This window comes from Pleurodeles waltl, chromosome 9, assembly GCF_031143425.1.
Source record: "Pleurodeles waltl isolate 20211129_DDA chromosome 9, aPleWal1.hap1.20221129, whole genome shotgun sequence".
NCBI classification, from domain to species: Eukaryota; Metazoa; Chordata; class Amphibia; order Caudata; family Salamandridae; genus Pleurodeles; species Pleurodeles waltl.
This window is the reverse complement of record NC_090448.1, coordinates 1,090,826,159-1,090,848,708: the sequence shown is the minus strand read 5'-3', so window position 1 is coordinate 1,090,848,708 and position 22,550 is coordinate 1,090,826,159. Positions and strand designations below refer to the sequence as shown.

The 22,550-nt window shown below is 42.4% G+C and overlaps 1 protein-coding gene across 1 annotated transcript in view; it reads left to right on the top strand.

Moving 5' to 3' along the window:
- The window catches only part of PLA2G4D (phospholipase A2 group IVD), an 82,517-nt gene that overhangs the window by 21,118 nt on the left and 38,849 nt on the right, over positions 1 to 22,550 (top strand). The window contains exons 3-7 of the mRNA XM_069208776.1: positions 1,615 to 1,751; positions 7,741 to 7,872; positions 12,290 to 12,330; positions 18,280 to 18,322; positions 19,874 to 19,931. Of these exons, the coding sequence (XP_069064877.1) occupies positions 1,615 to 1,751; positions 7,741 to 7,872; positions 12,290 to 12,330; positions 18,280 to 18,322; positions 19,874 to 19,931 (411 nt within the window). The remainder of the gene's footprint in view (positions 1 to 1,614; positions 1,752 to 7,740; positions 7,873 to 12,289; positions 12,331 to 18,279; positions 18,323 to 19,873; positions 19,932 to 22,550) is intronic.

Sequence of the window (22,550 nt, the reverse complement as noted above, 5' to 3'; positions counted from 1 at the left end):
CTCTGTTATAATTAGAAGCTTAACTATTGTTCTTACACATATTGAGCCTTTAATCCAACATTTCCTGCTGCTGGGGGCATATGTGCAATGAAAAATGTACTTATCCTGTACTGTAGTAATGGAGCAAGAGACTAAACGGAGGTCGAATGTAACCCAGTCATTATTTAGGATGGTGCATCTCCAAAAGGAATACTTGAGTTGGGTCAGCGGGTAGTCTATTTAGAACTCTAGTACTTAGGGCAGATTTATGCAAAGTGGCATTGCACCCGGTGCAGCGCCACTTTTCTTGTGTCTCTTAGCACCCCCTAATGCAACAATGTGTGCACTGTATTTAAAATACGGCGCACCATGGCGGTAGTCAAGAGTACTAACGTCATTATTTTTTATGCTAGTTCTGCGCTTTGCAGGATTATCGTAAAAAATGATGATGCTAATCCTGCAAAGCACCCAGAGGCCCCGTGAAAACAATGGGAGCCTCGTAAAAATGCCAATAAAAATGACGCAAATAAAATCTCTCAGATTACTTTGTGCCATTTTTTCAGCCCCTCCAGTGCTGGAACACCCCCCTTGCATACATTATGCCTGGTGCAGCCATAAAGTGGCGCAAGGGGTTACAAAGTGACACAATGCAAGGATTGTACCACTTTATGAAAATGGTGCAGCATTTTTGGCCTTCCAACACCACCTTAGCGTAAAAAAAGGATACTACTTTGGCGTTGGAATGGCACTAGGCCCTCTTTAATCTAGGCCTAAGTCTTTTGTGTAGTAAACGGGGGAAAGGGCCAAAACATGTTAACACTGAAGCACCAAAGGTCTTGGGGCTGAGTGAGTCTGGGTATTCCGAACCGTGTGTAAACTCCTGTTTGTGCATGGGTCGGAATTACGAGCTGGGAGATACTTGTATCATCTTATAATTATCAAATGTGTTAAATACCTCAAGCTTTTTAAAATGTTGGCAGGATAAGTCAGTCTAAATTTAACAGGGGAAGTAATACATTATTTACTTTAGCATGCAGATTTTGGGCGCTAATACCAAACTTTGCATGTTATTCCCCGAAAACTCATATTAGGCGCTATTTATCGCACCTGATAAATAAGTTGCCCTAGGGCATTCTTATTTCTGAGGTGCAATAAATGGCATCTTGTTTCCCAACCCACTAGTAACCAGACCCTTGATCTCCTGGGGTTCGCCTAATTTTTATAATTGTCTTATGAAGACATTGAATCAACTATTTTGAATTGCTTCTGATCCACAACTTGAAAAGTCCAAAACCACTTCCACAGGTTCTGTTTTGTATTTTTGACTCTATGTTCTTAGAAACAACACTAACTAGACAAGCAGCTGTGTTAGTAATTACACATTTTTCAGGACAAAAGTGTATCCACGAACAATGACTTGCCTGCTCAACAGTTCACCAAAGCATTGTTAAAATATATTTAATCAAGACTAGACAAAGGAAGTGATACTGGTTCTTTACTAGAAGAAGGGGGGGAGGCCAATGAGTAAAGAGATAGTCCATTATGTTATCAATACATCCATGATAGAGAAATCTTGAAGTACCTGAACCCGATATAACTTTTACTGATATACATTTAATTCATGTTTTCTTTCAGTATCGAAGCCTGATTGCTACGTGAAGGTCTACCTGCCAACAGCTTCCAGTGAAAAGAAGCAAACTAAAACCATCTGGAATTCCAAAAGCCCCGTCTGGGATGAAACCTTCCAGTTCAGGATCGTGAAGGAAGTGATGGTGGGACATCAGTTAATAAAGGGGGCAATGGGAGTGGCCCATAAAGAAGAAACAAAGCGCACCTGTGTAACTGTGTAACTGCAGGTCTAGACCCTAATATATGGTACCACTGGCAACTGACAACTTACACCAGTTAGACTTTTGGTCTAAACTTACACCAAAAGCCTAAACCTAGATCAAAAGTCTACTTATGTAGTAAAGTTAGACTTTTGATATAAACTTAGACATTTGGTCTAAGTTTACACTTGTGAATCGGACCCAATGTGTTTTTCAGATTTTTTGCATGTCATTGGTTTTCAAACTCTTAATGGATCACTCAAAAATCACAAATAGGAACCAATATAAGGAAAAATCGTAAGAGAGAACAGTGGGACTGACTTTGTGCACTCCACAGACAAGTCTCAATTATGGATCAAACCGGAGCTCCCAGGAAATACTGGGTGTTACGGGGCAAATCTGGGGTACTTCTGAGCCAAAACAGTCTGTACATTGTAATCTTGTAAAGTGGGGAGCACAACTAATATTCACACATCAATGGACTAACACAGGCCCAGGTTTTCTGCATCTTCCATAGAGAACATGTTGATTGAACACCAGATAAGGGGCGAGGTTATTTTTAAAGACATTGTGATTCATAAAGAATAATTAAGTGGTACAAAGAAAACCAGGCAAAGAAATTAACAGCACTTCCCAGTTAAAACAGTTGGGAATTCATGGAAATTTTATAATTTCTACAGATAAAGACCCACCTGTATAATTTCCTAAAAATTCATGATCGCTGCTGATACCGTACAATATTAGTATCTGTGAGTTATTTTTCATATTTCACTGTAGATAATTCCAGTGAATTACGAATATCAATGGTAGACCTAGAATATATTTTACTTTGTACATGCTATAAAAAAAGTTGAATAGATACAATGCGTACTATGGTTTTTTAATGCCACCTTTAGGTTTTTATGACATTTACATTGGTGACCATGTTACTGGAACCCATTAGGGGTATTGTATATGGCGTAATCTGCTCTCACTTGTTCTTTATATGGATGCTGCAGGTCACTGTGGAGATCGGTGACCATAAGAGGCATGGGGCCGCAATCCATGTACCTCTATGAGCCACGCATCTCCGAGGTGAGTTGTGATATCCTCATAATGTACCCAGTAGGGGATACATGATCCCACCTAGTAAGTGTGAAGGGATTTTCCGTGGCTGTACTGAGATTCGTGAATGACTCCTTTCTTGATATGCTGTCGCTGTCCCGTGTTTGCGTCTTCTGTGGCACCCAGAGGGTCTGGTGTGCACTGTGGCGCAACATAACATAGCAAAAATAACATCAAATTACATAACATGACATGAACAAGCAGAACACAACAGCAGGTGGCATCAGTTGTAGTTGAAATGTCCGGTGTTTTATTTTTCAGCCATGGGTACCAATTTTATTATTATTATTATTATTATCAAGTGTTCCTTAAGCGCAGGGCTACCAGAATCAGGCTTCCCAGTGTTAACAGCCAAAATTGCAAAAAGACCATTGAAGCATACAGATACGTTTTCAGATGTTTTCTGAAGCTAGACAAATTATCATTAAGTCTAGGGCATATGATAATGTAACATGTAACATAAGCATAGCATTAACATGTTGATATGTTTTCAGCACTTGCCTGTATACCTGTTTACAAGTGTCACTGTAATTCCCCCACCATTTCCTTTCACATCTCATGCACGCTTTCTTTAAATCTTTCAACTCTGCGGAGAACTACTGGACTTTATCACAAGTCTGATATTTCCTGGTTACCTTTAGTGGGATAAGAGTATCTAGGGTGGCATTGATCCAGTCATTGAAAGGGTGGTATGATGTGGCGACATCTCCACCTAACACTGGGGCTGGCTTCATCAAGGCCATTTCCAAACGGGTCATGTCCAGTTAGGACCACTGCCAGATAATCCTTGTTTCCTGTTTTTCAGGGGGTTTTACTCATATTTTTGAAATGCAAAAATAAATTAGAAAGTGTTCTGACCACAGACTGGCAAAGGGGTACGTATTATCATGCTATGAATATTGGAAATTGGGTCCAGTATGTGGCCCTTGTTACGTGTGGGGGACAAGCTGAAGTGCTGCTAGGTCTGACAGTCAATTTGTGGCCTGTGTGCAGGCTTTGTTGTCAATGTATAAGATTAAACCACCTAGTAGTGTGAAATTAGCTGTCTGTAGACTATAGGAGGCTAAATTGTCTGGTATGGCAGAGACAAACTGAGGTCTGCCCAGGAGGACTGTAAACAATTAGCCCTGAGAAAATGTAGGTATGTGAGACCTTGATTAAAAAATGAGAGACTTTCACACCCTGAAATTTGGTTTTGTGGTTTTCCTCTTTCTCCTAAAAGTGAAAATATTGCATTATTATTCTTGAGTTAAAATCCCCCATTAGTACAATAAAACTATTCAGAAAGATATCCATAATATCTTTGAGGCCACCTTTGAAAAAAATGGTCTTTTATTGTACATCTTATCAGACATAACTAAATATACATTCACTACTGATAATACATCAGTATGGGATCGAGTTATGATATAACTAACCTCTATCTACTCTAATCACATTTTACATTCAACTGAATTAGATGTCTCGAGATCTTATAAGAACATTGGAATGTTGGGAGCTCATTTGAAAACAATGGAGTGCTCTGGGCTTCTAATGGCTGGTAGAAGCCTGGAGCTTAAACAGTCCAATGTTGGTCACAGCTGTTGCTGTGAACAAAGGCCTTAAGGAGCCCGATGGGATTTTGGTCCCCTCGGGCTCAGTGAGGCATTGTTTTATTTATCAGCTATCTGATCTCTAGTGGCAGAATGTTCTAATAGCCTTACGGCCCTCCAAAGCTGGGCTACGCCCTAATTTGATTTGATCTCAAATCACCTTGGTACATTTTAAAGGCTTTTTTTCCTTTTTTGATTCTATGGTGGGATTTATTTTATTTCCATTACTATTAGGTTCATGTTCTGCATTACATATTCATTCTTTTACTAGCTGAGAGAAGAAGAGAATCTTGGTTACCTCACCCCATCTGTGTTGATTACAAAACCGATTTATATCTCCTGATGAAATTGATTTTAGGGAAACACATCTATAAAATATCTGCAGAAGACTTCCTTTATTTCTATGATCTCCATGTTTTGTTCTATTTACCCTCTTTAAGCTCATCAATATACATCCACAAACTCTGATCCCTTCCGAATTCATTTTGAGATTATATCCCTAATTTTCTATCTGCTCTCTTTTTCAGTTAGAATGATTGTGTATCCTTATCATCACCCTTCACACTAACTTACTGAAATCTTCTTTCGTTTGACCCTTTTGGCCAACTCCTTTCTGTTTTCCACCCTTCCATTCCTTATCCATACTTTCACTCTAAGGCCCTCATTAAGACATTGACGGTAACTGCCACCTACCGCCACAGCGAGGGCCGCCAACATACCGTCGCTGTGGCTACCAGCCGCTCACCCGCATTATGACCCTCAATGAAATTCCGCCATAAGGCAGCCGAAATACCGCCAACAGTCATGGCACCGGAGGGCGGTAAGGTGGCGCTGCTGTCAGCAGCAGCACCACCCCAGCAAAAGACCAATTACCGTATCATGAGCAATGATACGGCCTGGTGGTGTTTAGCTGGCGGATGCTGCTGCTGACAGCAGCGCCGCGTCCCGTCTCCAGCCGGAGGACCCCCTGCACGCAGGTAAGTCGGTGCTCCGACAGGAGAGAGGAGTAAGGGGTGTTGTGTGTGTGTGTGTTGTGTGCGTGGGGGTGTGTCTGTTTATGACTGTGTGCATGTGGGTGTGAGTCACGTTGAAGGAGTGTGTGAATGCCTGAATGTGAGTGTACGTGTATGTTGTGTGTTGTGAATTCAAGTGTGCGGCAGAGTATGTTGGTATGTATTGAGGTGTGTGGGCATGTATGTGTGAATGCGTGGGTGGATGGGGGTATGCGTGTGTGTATGTGTCTATGTGTGTGCGCGTTTGGGTGTGAAAATGTGCGGGGGCAGGAGAGGAAGGGTGAGGGTGGGGGGAGGACTCAGGGAAGGGGGGTGGGGGAGACCCCTAACAGTGTCAGGGAAGGAATTCCCTGGCACTGATAGTGCCTACCGCCATGGGTTGTGTGGTGGTACGCTTGCCACGAAAACCATGGTGGTAGGCGGGGTCATAATCCCAAGGGTGGGATTGTGACAGCCGCCTGGCTGGAGACCGAAGTCCCCAGCCCAGCGGCCATTACCACCCTGGTGGACGGAGTGGTACATTGGCGGTTTGGCTTAAGCCAAACCGCCAATGTCATAATTTGGGAAAAGGTTCCGCCAGCCTGTTGGCAGTACCTTTCCCCAAATTAACACCGACCGCCAGGGTTGTAATGAGGGCCTAAGAGTTCATTGTTCATCTCTTCTATCGAGATTTCTGATCAATCTAAAACTTAATTCCCTGTTACTGATGCTTTTTTCTCTAACTGGTTGTCTCTACCCTTGGTCCAAATGACTCATTAGTTTTTTTTCTTTTTCCCACTTGGAATTGGTGACGGAGGTCCTTTTTTTTAACCATCTATTAAGGGGTTTGCCATGTGTACATATGGACCCTCTCTTAAAGAATATATAATCTCCCTGTTTCTAACTGACATTGGTCTATCGGAAACATAAAATTAATTTGCTTGAATTCCCCTTTCATCTCTCTCCTTGCGGTTCACTTTTACTGGTCCTATCAGAGTGGGCCCACATCTGTTTTAACTCTGAAGCTAATGTTTTAACAGCCCTGTTTGGGACTTCATTGCATCATTATTCAGCACTAATATACCATGTAAATGTTTCTGCATTCATAATAAAATATAATATCCAACACTGACGAAGATGACAAAGTAATCAATAATGATGACACAATTTGACTTCTGTGTCTCAAGCTTTCTTGTCCCTGAACAGTGTTTCCTTCTTCAAAATCTCTTGTGCTCCACTATTGATGTATGTATGCCTGGATGTATATAATATTGCTATAGTGCAAACGTAGCCAAAGAGCAGTAGAGCGCTTCACATGATCAAACGCAAGCCTAAAGTCAGCGAGTGGTAGGAGAGGAAGCTGGGTTGTGTACAGTTAATGCATTGTGATGTTTTTTAAAGCGGTACATCTTCAGCTCTTTAGTAAGTTGGAACAGCATTGGAGGAGTCTTGATGGTAACAGGGATGTTATTCCAAATCCTGGGTGCATACAAGGAAAAGGTCTGCTGTCTTTTTTTTTTACATTTCTTAGTCTACAGTCTGATGGTCTCCTGGCTACGGGTGTGCTGAAAACCACAAGAGGTGGTGAGCTGGTCATGAAGGCTTTGGTTTTGAAGATGGTGTGGGCCGGCAAGGGGAGCCAGTAGAGTTCTATCAGGATGGGGGTGATGTGATCATATTACTTCAGGCCTTGTACGAGACCTGCTGCAGTGTGCAGGATGCCCCTAAGGGTGCCAGTGTGGAGTCTGGGACTCCATGGAGTAGGGCATTACCACATCCAAATCAAAGAGTTTGAGGGTTTGAAGAGCAGTTCTGAAGTCACTTTCTAGAAGAAAGAGTTCTATCAACAAGATACATATACGTGGAGATGAATATAGTAAACCTATACTTCCCTATATCTTCTTACCTTCATGATATATTTTTGTTACCAATATTATTGCTATGATATTTTTGTAACACAATATTTAGGAATCAATATTGATGTAGCATTCCCAAGCCACACTGTTGGGTTAAGGAGGGGTATGGTATATGCAACCAATCTCTGATTGCGGGGCTTATATTTCTACTCCTTTTAAGTGTAATTTCTTTCTCAACAATATATTTAGCTACTGTTATTATCACAGTCACCTTCAGCCTATCACCATTTTAGCTCTGTACGGGAACGATACATTTTAATTATCCATTCCGTCTCTTTAAGTCAGCTTGGTGCTAACGGAATGCGTAACTATTTGTTTCTTTTCTCAGAATATCCTAGAATTGTCCGTCTACGATGAAGATGTTGGCACTAAAGATGACCTCCTTTTTACTCTAAGTATCGATCTGGCTGAAGTCTCCCCTGGGGAACCCATTCACAAAACCTTTGCTCTCAATCCACAGGTGGGTCATTTTATTTTCCATAAATAAAAAAAGGAAAAAGTGCATGTGTGCCCATTTTAATTCAAGTTTCTCTATTTAGTGAGCCAATAAACAGCCTCCTCTAGTTTGGATTTAAGCATCTTTGGTTCAAATGTGTAAAAGTTCTGGACTACGCAATCTACTTGGAAGGGACTTCCCATTACTTACAGGGGCAGCTCCTCTGCAATGGTGGAGCCACCAGCAGAAAAATAGAATGATATTTGAATATCGTTTTATTTTTCCACTGCTGGCTCAGCTAGCAGGTGCAGGGAGGGGGTGGGTCTGAATCTCAGGAGGTTGTGGGGGGTGAGGAATTGGGTGCACTAAGTGTGCATGTGCATTTGGACGGCCTAATATGGCTGTCCAAAAACACACATGCGCGCTTAGGTTTCTCCAGTCCGGCTGTGTATAAATCTGTACTTGAGAAACCGAACAGGCCCCAGGGTTGTTTCTGAGCGGCAGACACTGCCAATCAGACCAATCCTGACGCTGCTTACATGCCATGTTTAGCATGTAAGCAGCACCAGGATTGCTGGGGAGCCTTTTTAGGTGTCCCAACGAATGCTGGGGCACCAGAACACGAAAGGAGTGCAAGCGAGGCAAGAGGACAAGTGAGGTGGCAAGAGAGGATGGCGGCGGTGATGAACAATACGTTTTTTTTTTTAGGTATTCTTTCCCCCCCTCGGTCACCGTTGTTCCCCACACACCAAACTCTGTCAGTACGTGTCCTCAAATTAATGCAAACACATTGAATATTGGTTTATTAAATCATAAAAATGTGCCCGTCACACTTCTTATCAATAGTACTGTTTGCCTGTTTGCCAAAGGTGAGTCCCCCCGATGTCCATGTAACAAAGGCCACTGTTTATAAATATCACCGCCCCTGTGCCCGGTGTATGCAGGAGGATAGGTGCACACATATTTCAATGCACCCAAAAACCAGGCCAAAGTGTACTGAAAATAACAGTGACCTAAAAGCCACACGGACTCTCAGATGCATCTGGATGGTGAAAGTGAATAAACACAAGGCTAGTAATGTTACAGAGAGCCGAGCAGGGCATGGCCTTGGGCCAGGATCGCTCTGGTGCTTTGATGTATGGACAAAGTGAAAGCATTTCTCCTTAGCAACCCCAGTGGGACCCTCCTGGGTAACCCTACGTGAATAACAAAAAAAACAGGCCATTAGCGTCTAAAAAAAACTACTCCTCACCGGCAAAAGGCAGACAAATACTTCGGTCGCCCGTCCCAGACTGCCTCATGTCCCTGTAATACACTTTCATTGAGCTCGAGCAGATTTACAATGCAGAAAACAATATAGTTTGTTCCTAGACATTTTTGCATTCCATAGAGGATCTGAACTTCCAATGCGTGAATTTAATAACCACTTGTTTTCCCAGTACTAAACAGAAACTCTGAGGGTAGGGGAACCAGCTCAATAGATTTTTTCACCTAAACAACAACAGCTGTACTCTGATCCTGCATGAGGATTCACTTATCGCTTTTTAGGGTCAAGAGCACGCAAGTGCTCTGGCCCCTGTTGTAATCTCTCTGTGGGCTTTTAACCACACCCATCGGTTTGGTTGGTTTGTGGGCTTGCCTTATAAAATTCGCTTGCTTTCATTAGTGAAAGGCATGCACATTTCATGCCTTTTCTGGTGTTTAGCCCTCCTCGAGCGCACTGGTAAACTACTGAAAACATACAAGGCTCAGTGTTTTCTGAATGGCTTCTGAACTATTTCTTTTTATTTCCTACGCAGTGTGATCTTGCAGGGCAGTAGTCGAGTGCTTTACATGATATCGACCCTATTACATGGATAATTCTACTTTTGCCGGTTACATGGTTAATTTTGCCAATACGTTTGACTGCGAGCAAACTTCTGTTTCCTTTTCTGTGTCTACTTCACGCTCATGGCGACTGTCGGCTCTCATATGTGAAACTGTACTTTTCATTATTAGTTTATGTGGCAAGAAAAGTCTGGTTAGGAGTTTACAACGTTAATAGCTCTAACTCAAGCAAATGCGAGACCCTTTGCATTGCAAATGCTTGATCCTTTCACAGTCCCTCTTCCCCGTGTCTTAGTTGGAGTGTGGTATGAGCATTTGAGGAGGGAATACCACACCTGGTAAATACTGGCACCGCAGGGCGTGGCATTTACCAGGTACAGCATTACATCGCCATTATGAGTTCCAGTACTCAGAATGAGGCGTACCCTATGGTACTGGAGGTTGCACATTTGACTGCACTACATTTTCCCTGCTTTGGATCATTGTTCCTTGTTCACAGTTCACCAGGTGTTTCCTCACAAAAATCTGTGGAGGGAAAAATTGCAGAGGGTGGTGTATTGCGCTATATTGCCCACCTCTTGTAATTCCAAAGTTGGTACAAACTCCTATTTGCAGCAGTGCTTGGAATGAAGCCCAAAGAGGAGTTTGTCCATATAGACTGCCTGTGTAGGAGTCAATGTGAAGGCTTCACACAGGGAGTAATGCATACCTGAGTCCAATTCTTCCTTTGAGGAAATATAGTCTAGTGGCTTCAATGCTGATTGTGGGAGCTGGAGGCCAGAGTTCTTATTCCAGCTTTCCACTTGAACAAAAGGTTGTTCAATTCTGGGTTAATCACTTCATCTCCCTTGTCTCAGAACGGTACCACAATATCAGTCTCAGAATCTCATATGACCCAATATCGAACAAAAATTTCACCCAGTTGGATGTAACAATAGCAAAACTACATCCAATGGGACAATAGTTTTGGAAACAATATTTAGGACAATGTATCAGACAAAAGTTCTGCATACAATATTCTGACATAGAACACAGACATAGAAATCAGTATAGACATAGAATATTGAACATGTGTTGTGGAAAATAGTGTAGTGTACTAATTACACAATCCTTGTCTTTTTAAAACCCATATTTCTGTAAAGAGCAGCTTAGTACATGGGCCCTGAAGCAGCTCTGAATATATAGCTCCAGGCCATCATTTGGAGTGTAGAGAAAATGTGTGAACTGTGCAGCAATCGAACTACCAAACACTACACCTAATCAGAGCATCGTAGGATTACCACAATCCCAATCCACTGCAGCCACATTGTGGCCCGTATTTATACTTTTTTACGCTAAACTGCGCTAACGCAGTTTAGCGTCAAAAAATTTTGCGCCGTCTAACGCCATTCTGAAGCGCCATGCGGGCGCCGTATTTATGGAATGGCGTTAGCCGGCGCAAGCGGACCGGCGCTGCCTGGTGTGCGTGGAAAAAAACCACGTACACCAGACAGCGCCGGCGTAGGGGGAAAATGGCGTATGGGCGTCTTAAAATGGGGCAAGTCAGGTTACGTCGAAAAAATCGTCGTAACCCGACTTGCGCCATTTTTTTCCGACGCCCATCCCCCATCAACATGACTCCTATCATTGTAAAGATAGGAGTCATGCCCCCTTGCCCAATGGCCATGCCCAGGGGACTTATGTCCCCTGGGCATGGTCATTGGGCATAGTGGCATGTAGGGGGGCACAAATCAGGCTCCCCTATGCCACCCAAAAAAAAAAAAATTATAAAAAATAATACTTACCTGAACTTACCGGAATGTCCCTGGGGTGGGTCCCTCCATCCTTGGGTGTCCTCCTGGGGTGGGCAGGGGTGGCAGGGGGGGTCCCTGGGGGCAGGGGAGGGCACTGTGGGCTCATTTTGAGCCCACTTGTCCCTTAACGCCATCCCTGACCCAGGCGTTAAAAAGCGGCGCAAATGCGCCGTTTTTGGCCACGCCCACTCCCGGGCGTCATTTTTGCCCGGGAGTATAAATACCACGTAAAGGCCTGGGAGTCATTTTTTAAGACGGGAACGCCTCCCTTGCATCTCATTAACGCAAGGAAGGGGTTCACGCTAAAAAATGACGCACACTCCGGGCACTTTGGCGCCCGAAGCGTCTAACGCCATAGTATAAATATGGCGTTAGTTGGCGTTGGTTTTGCGTCGAATTTGCGTCGAAAAAAACGACGCAAATTCGGCGCAAACGGAGTATAAATACGGGCCTGTGTGCACAATTAAGGGCCGGATGTATCAAAGGGTTTTACCCATCCTGTATCTATGGGGAGATGGGCTGCTATATATTGTTCTAACCTCTTTGTACATAAATGGAAAAACTATTGGTAAATGTGAGCCCTGCTAATTATTCCCATTTATGTTTAGGCAATGCTAATTCTGAGATAATAGTGCGCATACTCACTACTGTAGCGTAACTACTACCACGGATTGAGCACCAGGCCGTAAATGAGGGCACTACTGTTACCCATTTCTGAATGCAGACAGCTCCCTCTTAAGCCCCATATACTCTGTTATTGTTCTGTATGGCACTGGCACTGGCAGGGAGGCCATAACCACTTGTTTTCATTGTCATTTCAGGGAATGGAGGAGCTGGATGTAGAATTCAAAATGACCAGAATGTGAGTACAACACCCAGAAGTATTTTTGTGCTATTATGAGTGGACTGGAGTGGGGTGGATTGGACTGGAATGTGGTGGATTGGACTGGAGTGGGGTAGGTTGTGGTGGATTGTATTTGAGTGGGAGTGTATTGGATTATGAAGTGGATTGGATTGGAGTGTGGCCGATTGGATTGGGCTAGACTGGGGTGGAATGGATTGGGGTCAGGTGGATTGGTGCTATTTTTAGTGCTCAATGTGGGCTTTTATTAAAGATCACTCACTTGGGTACGTTGGGTAGTCCACTACAATATCAAACTTTCTTGGCTTTATAATCAATCTATTAAGGTATGGTACGAGAATATTGTAACCAAAATATTATCCTACAAAAATGTCCTTTGTATCGTTTTCAAACATATCACCCTATTTAAGTTAATTGTAGAAATTTTACACCCAATCAAACTATATTTTTGTAAACAATATTTAGTACACAACATTTCTATCAGAAGGCACTTTTGCTAACAATATTCTGATACATAATTATTAGAAAACTGAAAATCAAGCTGAATAAATAAATATCTTTTTGGGCCTACTTACTGTTAGGCCCCTCATCCGGTTTAATATCAGGGTTAATCATATTATGTTCTGTATCTATTCCTGCAGCATGTTTAATGCCAGGTTACACTGACTTCATCCAGACCACCAGACTATTAATAGCAAACCTCAGCAAGCCAACTCAGATTCCAGTGTGCATTGGAAATCTCAAACTACCAAAAACTATGCGAAGCCATACCAAGGGCAGATTGTACAGTACACAATGTGCAATACCATAAGATTTTAGGAGGTGTCTAGGAAATTATCATGACCAAAATTAATGTATTTGGTTTAAATAAAACAACTATGCAGTCACATTTAAAAACCAGAAGGATAATGCCAGCATTAAGCCAAACATTAGAATGTGCTGCTCTTCATAATCTGATACCATAAGATCGCAATTTGAGAACGAAAACAAAAATCCTGCTGGATCTCATTATAGGTTTGTCAGAAAATATGCATTTTTTATCTATTTATTTAGTTATATTGGCCATTTGCCACAGGGATAGAGAGACACGTCTTCTGAAAGTGCGTAGCCTATGAAGGGCGTGATTATGGCCTTGGCGGAGGGGATTACTCCTCCCTGACAAATATCCCGCCCCCATTTACAAGGTCCATTATATCTTTATATCCTATGGAACTTGTAATGCAGCAGGCGGGATATCCGTCAGGTTTGTGACAGAGTAATCTCCGCCGCCAAGGTCATAATCACACCCTAAGTTGTCATAAAGCCACATTTTAGATCTATCAGTATAATGCAGTTTCTGTGTAAATCACAAACAAGCTGGAGGGTTTGTTGAAGCTACATGAAGGTTTTCAGTGAACATTGACATTCTTCTAAGCTCTACCTTTGCTTTTAGGGGGAAAGTCATTGAGAAAGATGTATGTAGACTATCATGTGATATGAAATGACTCAGTAACATTACACTGATCCCAACCCTTACTAGTCCCAGTCCTTAGATTATGCAGGCATACAGACAACCCCTCTTCTAAAACTCAGTGCAATGTCTACCAAAGCAGAGCATATGTCGAAATTCAATATCTGTGTTGGGAGGGATAAAAGGTGAATGAGCACTGTGACACAGAAAAGCTGGATTTAGTGAAATTAAAAATGCTGGTATGTACACAACCTTTCTTCCTCCTTCCAATCCTTAAACTACGAGGATATACCAAGAAGTATGAACAGAGTTTGAGCAATACTACACTACAGGCCAAAGCACTGATAATCATCTAGGTTTAGCAATAGAAAAACAGGAAAATGACAGAAAAACAGTCTTCTATACTGCTTTGACAAATCCCAATATGAATACCTCCTTGATCTGAAGCTTTCAGTAAGAGATGACGGTATGTGAGGTTAACCAAGTGGCTGTCCTACAGATATCCACCCACCCTACTTAAAAACCCACATGCATTCCCCTTAAGTGTTGGTCATTTCCTTAGAAGAAATATTCTGGAAAATATGGGCCAAGGGTGTGTGTAATTGCTCATAAAGTAACACCGTAGTTTGGTGCAAACATCGCTCAAAGTTACTATGAAAAGACTGTTTCCCTTGTGTACTTCACTAATGGGCACAAACCACGTCAAATGACTGGAAAGCTGCTGTCTCGACCAGATACATCAAGACCACCATTTTGTTCCCTAGAAGGTAAGCAAATCCACATCCACTGATCTAGTAGTCGAAGACAGAAATTGAAGAAGTATTGCAGAATAAGAGGAGAATATCTGTTAACCTCTCTGGAATAACACCGGGAAGGATGGAGCACCAGGGCATCCTGTAAGACTTTCACCTCAACCGCTCAGGGTGGCAACGTGATTCAAACCTATACCTGGCGAAACAAAAATCAAAGGGGCTTTGGCTTTAAGTGGCTATCTGCTCTAGAGGGTTTTAATTGCAAAGGGCAGATCTCAGGCTGGTATTGTAGATGGGCATGGGGCTGAAATAACAGAAAAGTGAAGGCGGGAGGAAGCATACATCTCCTCCACTATGATCCCTTCTGTCGGTCTCTGTGCAAACGGCTGCCAGCTGTGCCCTGTGGTTGAGAAAGCCACTCACAAAACAAGCCCTTCCTGCATCTGAAATTCTCAGACGTCACATGAGAGAGCCTAAAGCTCATAATCTGAGCGCCAAAACAAAAAAGGTGTTTGCGACATAACTTCAAAGTTGAGGTCTACGGGGACCTTTTCAGTGCCAGGACCACCTCCTCCAAAGGAGCCTGCTCTGGTAACCCCTGACAACTAGTCTCCACACTGAAAGCTGTAGTTGGGCCAGGGTCTGGATGAAAACTGCAGGCAACCATGCCTGGGATGGAGAGAAAGACAGAAGCCACCCTGAGACCATCAAACTGCTATAATAGGAGATTAAAACATTACATCCTCCTGCTTTGATAAGGGATTACCAAAACCACCCTAAATCACTAACATCTAATTCCGCAAAGAATGCAGGAATTGAAAGGGATGAGGTGAAAAGCAAACAAAGATCTATCCGGCCACGAGAAAGACAGAGAGTCTGTTACCTTAGTTTTAAAGCATGCGCCCCAGGAGCAGTAACATGAAAGGAGCATATCCTTCTTGGATATAATAGGATTCTGTCAAAAATTGCCAAATTTATGATAAATCGGAATGAATCTCTTTTTATTGCATGGGAAATCAGTTGAAAAAAGGTAGATTCAACTGAGAGTGCCACACGTGGTCTAAAAGTGTACACCTTGGCAACTGATGTAGCTCTTGACTAGCAGATTGTCTGTCCTAACAATGACGGCTTCATCCTGGAGGTGAACAATAAGGGTCATGAGATTATGAAAGACACGTGACATCTCCTTGCACGTGTACATTGTTCTACCCTTGGCCACAGACCAGGGGCCTTGAGAGAACTCCCGACCTGGAGTTTCTTCCTAGTTTCTTCTGCTGGCGTCCATGATGATCATTAGAGGGACCAGAGTATACAACTCTGGCCCTTGGGAAAGACTGAGCACGTTCAGCCACCCCTACAGGGTGGTCACCAGCAAATGCGATTTTAGAATGGCACAGTCAAAAACCAAGGATTGAGAGTTAAGTGCTGGTGGACATACCATGGCAGTGGATTTAAATTTACCCTTGTCCAGGGCCTCATGAGATGTGCAGCGACCAATCCCTTTTAAACATCTAGCCACTGTAGGGAGAGAAGAGATTTCATTGTTTCACAGCATGGCAGGCAATGCAGGAATTTGTAGGTTTGCTGAAGCGGTAGGAAGACTCTGTTAAAAATTGCTTAAATTTTTTAGCCCGTTCCAAGTGAGGTTGACCACCAAATTCCTGGTCCATATCAGTTCTAAATATCCACTATTGTGTGTTGCTAAGATGGAGTGTAGACCATCCAGACATAATATAGATAAATGTGACCTCCTTGGGTCTGTAAAAGCCCAAGGAGGTAAACATACAGAGATTAAAGCTCAGACTCAAGCACAAAACAATTAATTGTAGTATGGCTCATCTGCTGTGAACTCTAGGAACCTCTGATGTTGGTGGATTGGGATGTGGAAATAGGTGTGCCAAAATGTAATGCAGGACCAAATCAGACTGGTACCAGTACATACAGGATGGATTGGATCATTACCATCTTGAAATAGAGGCGGTAGACAACAGTCCTACAGAAGCTGCACTTGGTTCTCCATTTGGTGGGTAAAGCTACCGAAGCCGTTCAAGCATCAACCATCTCATCAGCGAAGGAGCTTCTCGGGAGTGGTGAGACAAACATTACATTTCCCTGCTCAAATAAACAATATAGACCTACCTGAGTGATGCCTCTGCTCTTCTGCAAGTAGGGTTCAATGGAGCAGGACCGTCGGAAGCTACAGCTAGGCAGTAAGGAGTCCGCCTTCACACTCAAAGAAAACTATATTCAAATGCTTAGAGTGAGTAAGAGACATATTTGTTTTCAGGCTCGTAGCACTCTTTTCATCAGTGTCCCTTAAAGGGAGCCATGGAGCAGAAGCCCAGGCGCCTAAGGAGCACAGAGGTGCCAAAGCATTAAACCTAAGTTCAAGGTTCAGCGTTACCAAACCTCAAAGAAGTCTTCCAAAGTTTCTTGTCACAGTACCTGCTGGATGTAACCAGGGGACCATTCTCTTGTTCCAGGACAGACTCCGGAGAACCGTTCCCGTGTTCAGTGGCAGGCTCTTGGCCCAACTCAGCATCTCTCTAGCTACAAATAAAGACTGCTACTTTCTGAACCTTATCCGGCCATTGAAGGGTGTGGTATCAGAATATCGATCCTTTACTACCGTGTTACCGTAATATCTTAACAAATCGACAATATCGACAAGGTGCGTGTATAAGGGTTAGTAGGATAGGGTTACTGTGCTTAACTGCCCGTATATATACCTTGACAAGATATATCTTCAAGGTATGTAGAAGTGAAATTAAGATTATAGCAAATCTATACTTATTAATATATAAGGAAAGTATCGATATTTTGGTTATCGATGTTTTTGCTACAGTATTATGGTGCCATATTACTGCTCGATATTCTGGCATACAATCTGTTGAAGGATTACATTTTGAAAGATTTCCAGTATGTGGAAGGAGAGGATGAGGAGGATGAGGTAGGGGAGCATTCCTTCCCTTGTGCATTGATGTTAGCCACATGAGCATCATATGAGGCAACATTATCATCTGCATAACACTGCCATACATTAAGTCTTACCTGACCCCCAGGTGCCCTGTGATGACATGAAGCAGTTGCACGCTCTCCACTTTCTTAAAGACATAAAGTAGTGACGCTCTTGTTGGTAACTGTGGGTAAGGGATCAGGGGCCCGGTGCGCCTCGGGATCCTAAAGGTCAGATCCGTGAGAAAGGAACCAGGAGGTTCCAATACCAGTGTTCAAACGTGTTTATGGCACCTAAACGTCTGTCCTCTTTTACAGGCCGCAGATACCAATACACAAAACCTGGCAGCGTTGCGTGATTTCTGCCATCTACATGGACAGAAAACAGAGAAATCTGGTAGAGGGGGGCAATAGTGTACTGCCCCTGAGGGAAGACATTTTTAAACCATTGGGCTGTGAGGTTTAGATGTCTCAGGATAGGCTTAGACTCAAAGTACAGGACTGGGACCAGCGAAAAGGCAGAGATAACAATTTATATTTATTTCAACAGTTTGTTTAAGTGCATTATTTACTTTTTTAACTGTACTAGTTTCCTGTTGTTAAGCAGATGTAATTCATCTATATTGGACTTACAATTCTCGTTTTAGTGGAATAAACGCATAACTACAACTGGCCACAAGATGTCCCTGCAGCACAGCTGTATTCTTTTACAGCGACGCACTATAATTAAAATTTGGTATGAGTTTTATTGGTATGGTTAATTTATATTTACCATGTTTGTTCACTTTTCAGCCCTGAATCATCTGAAAAAATCCTGACTAATGAAGTCTTAGTGGTAACTATTTGTTCTTTATGAATGTGCTTTTTTGTCTTTATGTGTTCTTTCATTTATTTTTTATTGTCTCCATCAATACCTTCCTTCCTGCTGTTTTGCAATCTTCCATTCTTCTTCCCTTCCGGCTTATTTTGTTCTATTACACATTTTCTTTCTAGTTGTTTTGTCTTTTACTTTGTTCTTTACACTTTTCCTGTCTGACTTTTCTCCCTCTCAACGTCACCCTTTCCTTTCTTCATTGATATTTCTTTCCTTTGTTCTTTCCTTTGGGTTGCCACCTGGCAAGCACTTTACCAAACTGGCTAATACTTTATGTCACGGCTGCCAAAAAGGAGAAATTACAAAAGTTGGTATTCACCCCCGTCGCCCCACTGAAATATAAACGTAAACGGTGCATCCAAGTAGAAATCACTTCAAACTCATGTTAGAGCTGTCTAAGCTGTTTCTCAATCAGTATTAAAGCCACCAGGACAGACCTGACATTTTAAAAGATAATGCAGATCATTTTGACATAATCTTATTCAGGATCCAGCTATTGGTCCTTCCATGTTCTTTATCCGTGAACAAATGGTAGGTATTTTACTCTGGCAAAGATCGCAGCCCTATTCTTTCCTGTTAGCCAACCGACCAGCCTTTCCCTTAACTTTATTTTTGTTCTCTTTCTCACTTTTCTTCCTCCTCTTGTCTTGTTATCTTTCTTTCGTTTTCTTTCAGTTTGTGAATGCTTGTAAGTCTCCTTCCTTTCAGATACCTCACCCTTTTGTTTGTTTTTCTTTTTTTATGTTGTATCTCTTTCTTTCTCTCTCTTTTTTCTGTTGTTACTTTCCTTCTTTCTCCTATTCCTTGCAGCTTCAATGTGCATTGTGTATGTAGAATAAATAAGGCCCATATTTATACTTTTTTAGAGCTGCATTTGCGTAATTTTTTTACGCAAAAGCAGCACAAACTTACAAAATTCAATTATGGCCCATAATTATACTTCTTTAGTGCCGCATTTGCGTCATTTTTTGACGGAATAGCGGCACACACTTACAAAATACAATTGTTTTAGCTTCGGATTAGCTGAGGGCAGGTGCTGTGCTGAGGGGCGCCCTTGGAGCTGCCCACTGCACCGTTGGTGCTGCAGGGGGCTTTTGTTACGCCGCTACCTGCAGCAGATGTGATGCTGACTGAAGAGATCTGAGTGCGCCTTTTTTTTCCACTGGATGCCCCAGGAAGGGACATTGCTGCGTGTTTCACCCGATAGCTCTGTCTGTACCGCCAGCAGTGAAACATGACCCCGTTGTTCTAGGTGTTCCTTTCGAGAAAGCTTTAGTTATCCGTGACGTTAAATGGCGCCTCGTCGCCTCACGTTGGCTGTCATCTAACCCTGCAGCTCAGCCAGGACACTGGAGCGCGAGAGCCCCTTGGGAGCTGCCGAGCAGGTCAACGAGGGTGAAGAGCTATAGAGGGGGGTGGCGGGGCTGACAGCAGGAAGCTGCGCGCGGCCTGCGATACCGAGGGCACAGGAAGCAAAACAAACACTTAACTGTCCTCTTTGCTCACTTTTAGGCCCGGGAAGTTTCCTGTTTAGAAGTCGAAGTTGACAAGAATCCGGAGAATGTCAAAGGTGGGGACTGTATGTTTAAAATGTACTATTTTTGAACAGGCCGCTTGGTTAAAAAAGTCTGTAGTGTGACCCCACCACCCCCACTTGGCTATGCACAGCTTCCAATAAGCACAACACTGGATTTATCAACTGAACAAAGCACGTCTGCCCGGCGGCCCCATGTCATATGTCACATCCTCACCGAGGCCCTGCTTTAAAATTTGCCCACACGATTTTGTCTGTTGGTATTTTTAGGTCGAGGCTAAATAATCGAAAGAGAAAAACTTCAAGGTCCAGAATGCAAAGCTCAGTTGGTTAAAGAAGCAGGAGTTGCTGACTGGGTAACACATGCCTCGGGGTCATTTTGGAGTTAAAGCACTGTCACTGAGGCCTTGTTATGAGCTGAAGATGTACAATAATTCCCTCCAGGACATCTGGTATATATCATGTTGTCTGGGGCTTTGAAGGTGCTTGCTGTTATATTTGTCTGATCACAGTCGCAGGTGGCTTTGGTAACAAAAAGTTACACAAATGCTAAATGACGTTCCAGAAAGAATAGTCTTTGTTGTTTACCTAGTGATCCTGTAAGATTCAAATATATAGCCTTGTGAATCAATTAGGAACCGTGGACTAATCTGTATAAAAAAACAGTTTTCGACTAAAAGAGCCATGGCTGTGGAAATATTCAAGGACACCCTCTCTCCTGTTTGTTAGCACTCTGTCTCGTTCAACTCGTTATTCGGTTCCACTTGTATTTTTATTTTTATCTAGGCAGTTCTTTATAAATATCAGGTATCAAAATATTCACATAATGTATTCCCTGTGCGTTCTGTTTTATACTCTAGGCATGGTCTAGGTAAACATGACCACTGGAAGGAAATTAGCATCCTTAGAATAGACATGAGGTCGATAGCACATGACTTGAAGATCATAAAGGAAATTTAAGAGGCAGTGATACATAAATTCTTATTACATCTGTATACAGAGGTTCTCCCAAAATGATAACCAAATATGCCTGCTCATGTTATTTAACAAGAGGATTCGTCTTTTCACAATGTCTGTGAGAGGTCTTCTGTCCCAAGCAATCCCATTCTGTCCCAGGCTGATGCTCTGTAAAATCTGTTGACAGCTGGGATTCTGACCTGGACAAAGCACTTGTGAAGCTGTTTCTAACAAGCAGGCACACCCCAAAGACATCTGTCCAAAGCAATGAAGAAAGAAGTAACAATGACATACCTCCTGTCCCAAGTACTGTACTTCTTTCCTAAGACGTTCATCTCAGACAGCTATGGTCCCAGGATGTGTATGCCAGCAGTCACTTTCAAAAGTCTTCATACTAAAGAAGGCACAGTCGAAAGCTCTTGGTTGGTGACCTTCACAGTTAGATATTTTCTAACACAAGTGGCCACTGAAATGCATGGCAAATTCATGAGCCAGCAAGTGTGCTCTCTGCAACTAGTTTGCATCCAGTGATGTACACACTTGGAGGATTGGTGCAATACAGTACGAATTGTTGCATCACTCGCCTTACATTGATATGTTCCTTAGGCAATGTTCTAACTAATCAAATAAAGGTCCTTTGCAAAAAGAAAGTATAATAACCATTATGTAACTGCATGTTATCTTTGGTCATGCATTCTTTAACTGTACCTCGGTTGTGTTAACCTTCTCGGACTGCCTTCTAAACTTGAAGGCATGCTATCAAGTAGCATAATATTCCTGGGAGTAGGCACACTCCGGTAGTGTTTGATTGTAGTTGAGTTATAGGGCCCTCCTTCTCTCCCATCAGTAGCTACCTGGAGCGCACCCACCTTTGACATATTGCTATTGTAAATCTCAATCTTGAAATTTGGGGATACATTCACAATACTGTTTGATATTTGCTTTGTTTTACATGGTAGAAGTTTTAGAAGTTTACAAGAGGGATAACAGTTACATTTTTCTGGTGATAAGTCCCTATAATGTTTGTCTTTTTGAAATTCGTTTTAATAAATGACTGGTTTTGATGTTCACAGAAAGGAGCCTTGAGAAACAGTCATGATGTATATTAGTCACATATAACTTATTTATCCGGTTGCCATACTACTTTTAACTATTGCGATGACATTTTCTAATGTGGTTTCACCCAATGACAAATGCTGTTCCTCTTTTGGGATCTGATGAATCATTTCTGAGAGAGCACATTTTTTATCTCACAATTTACTCATGGAAAATACAGTTACTAGTCCAGAAGCTAAAGAGAGGACACAGTTTCCATAAATTCAGACATCTTCCTCATCCTTCTGAGAAAATGTCTGACTCGCTAATTGAAACATATACTTCGAATACCAGCAGCCGTCTGTCAGTTGAGTCCCGATGGTTCTACTGCAGTTCAGTCACACAGTTACGATGAAAAACTAGAATGCTAACATTCTGTTAATGACAAATGTGGGGCACACCTGAACTCCATGACGCTGGAAAAAATGAGACTGCTGCAAATTTACAAAATTAGGCCTTCGGTTTTGTCTTGGAAGTTATGGTTAGGGCTGCAGAAAATAAAAATGAGGACATATTTTCTGTAAATGCTCAAATATTTTACCATTCATATGAAGAACTGCCTGGTAAGCTAAGTGAAACTTTCTTTCAACAGCTCTGGTGGTC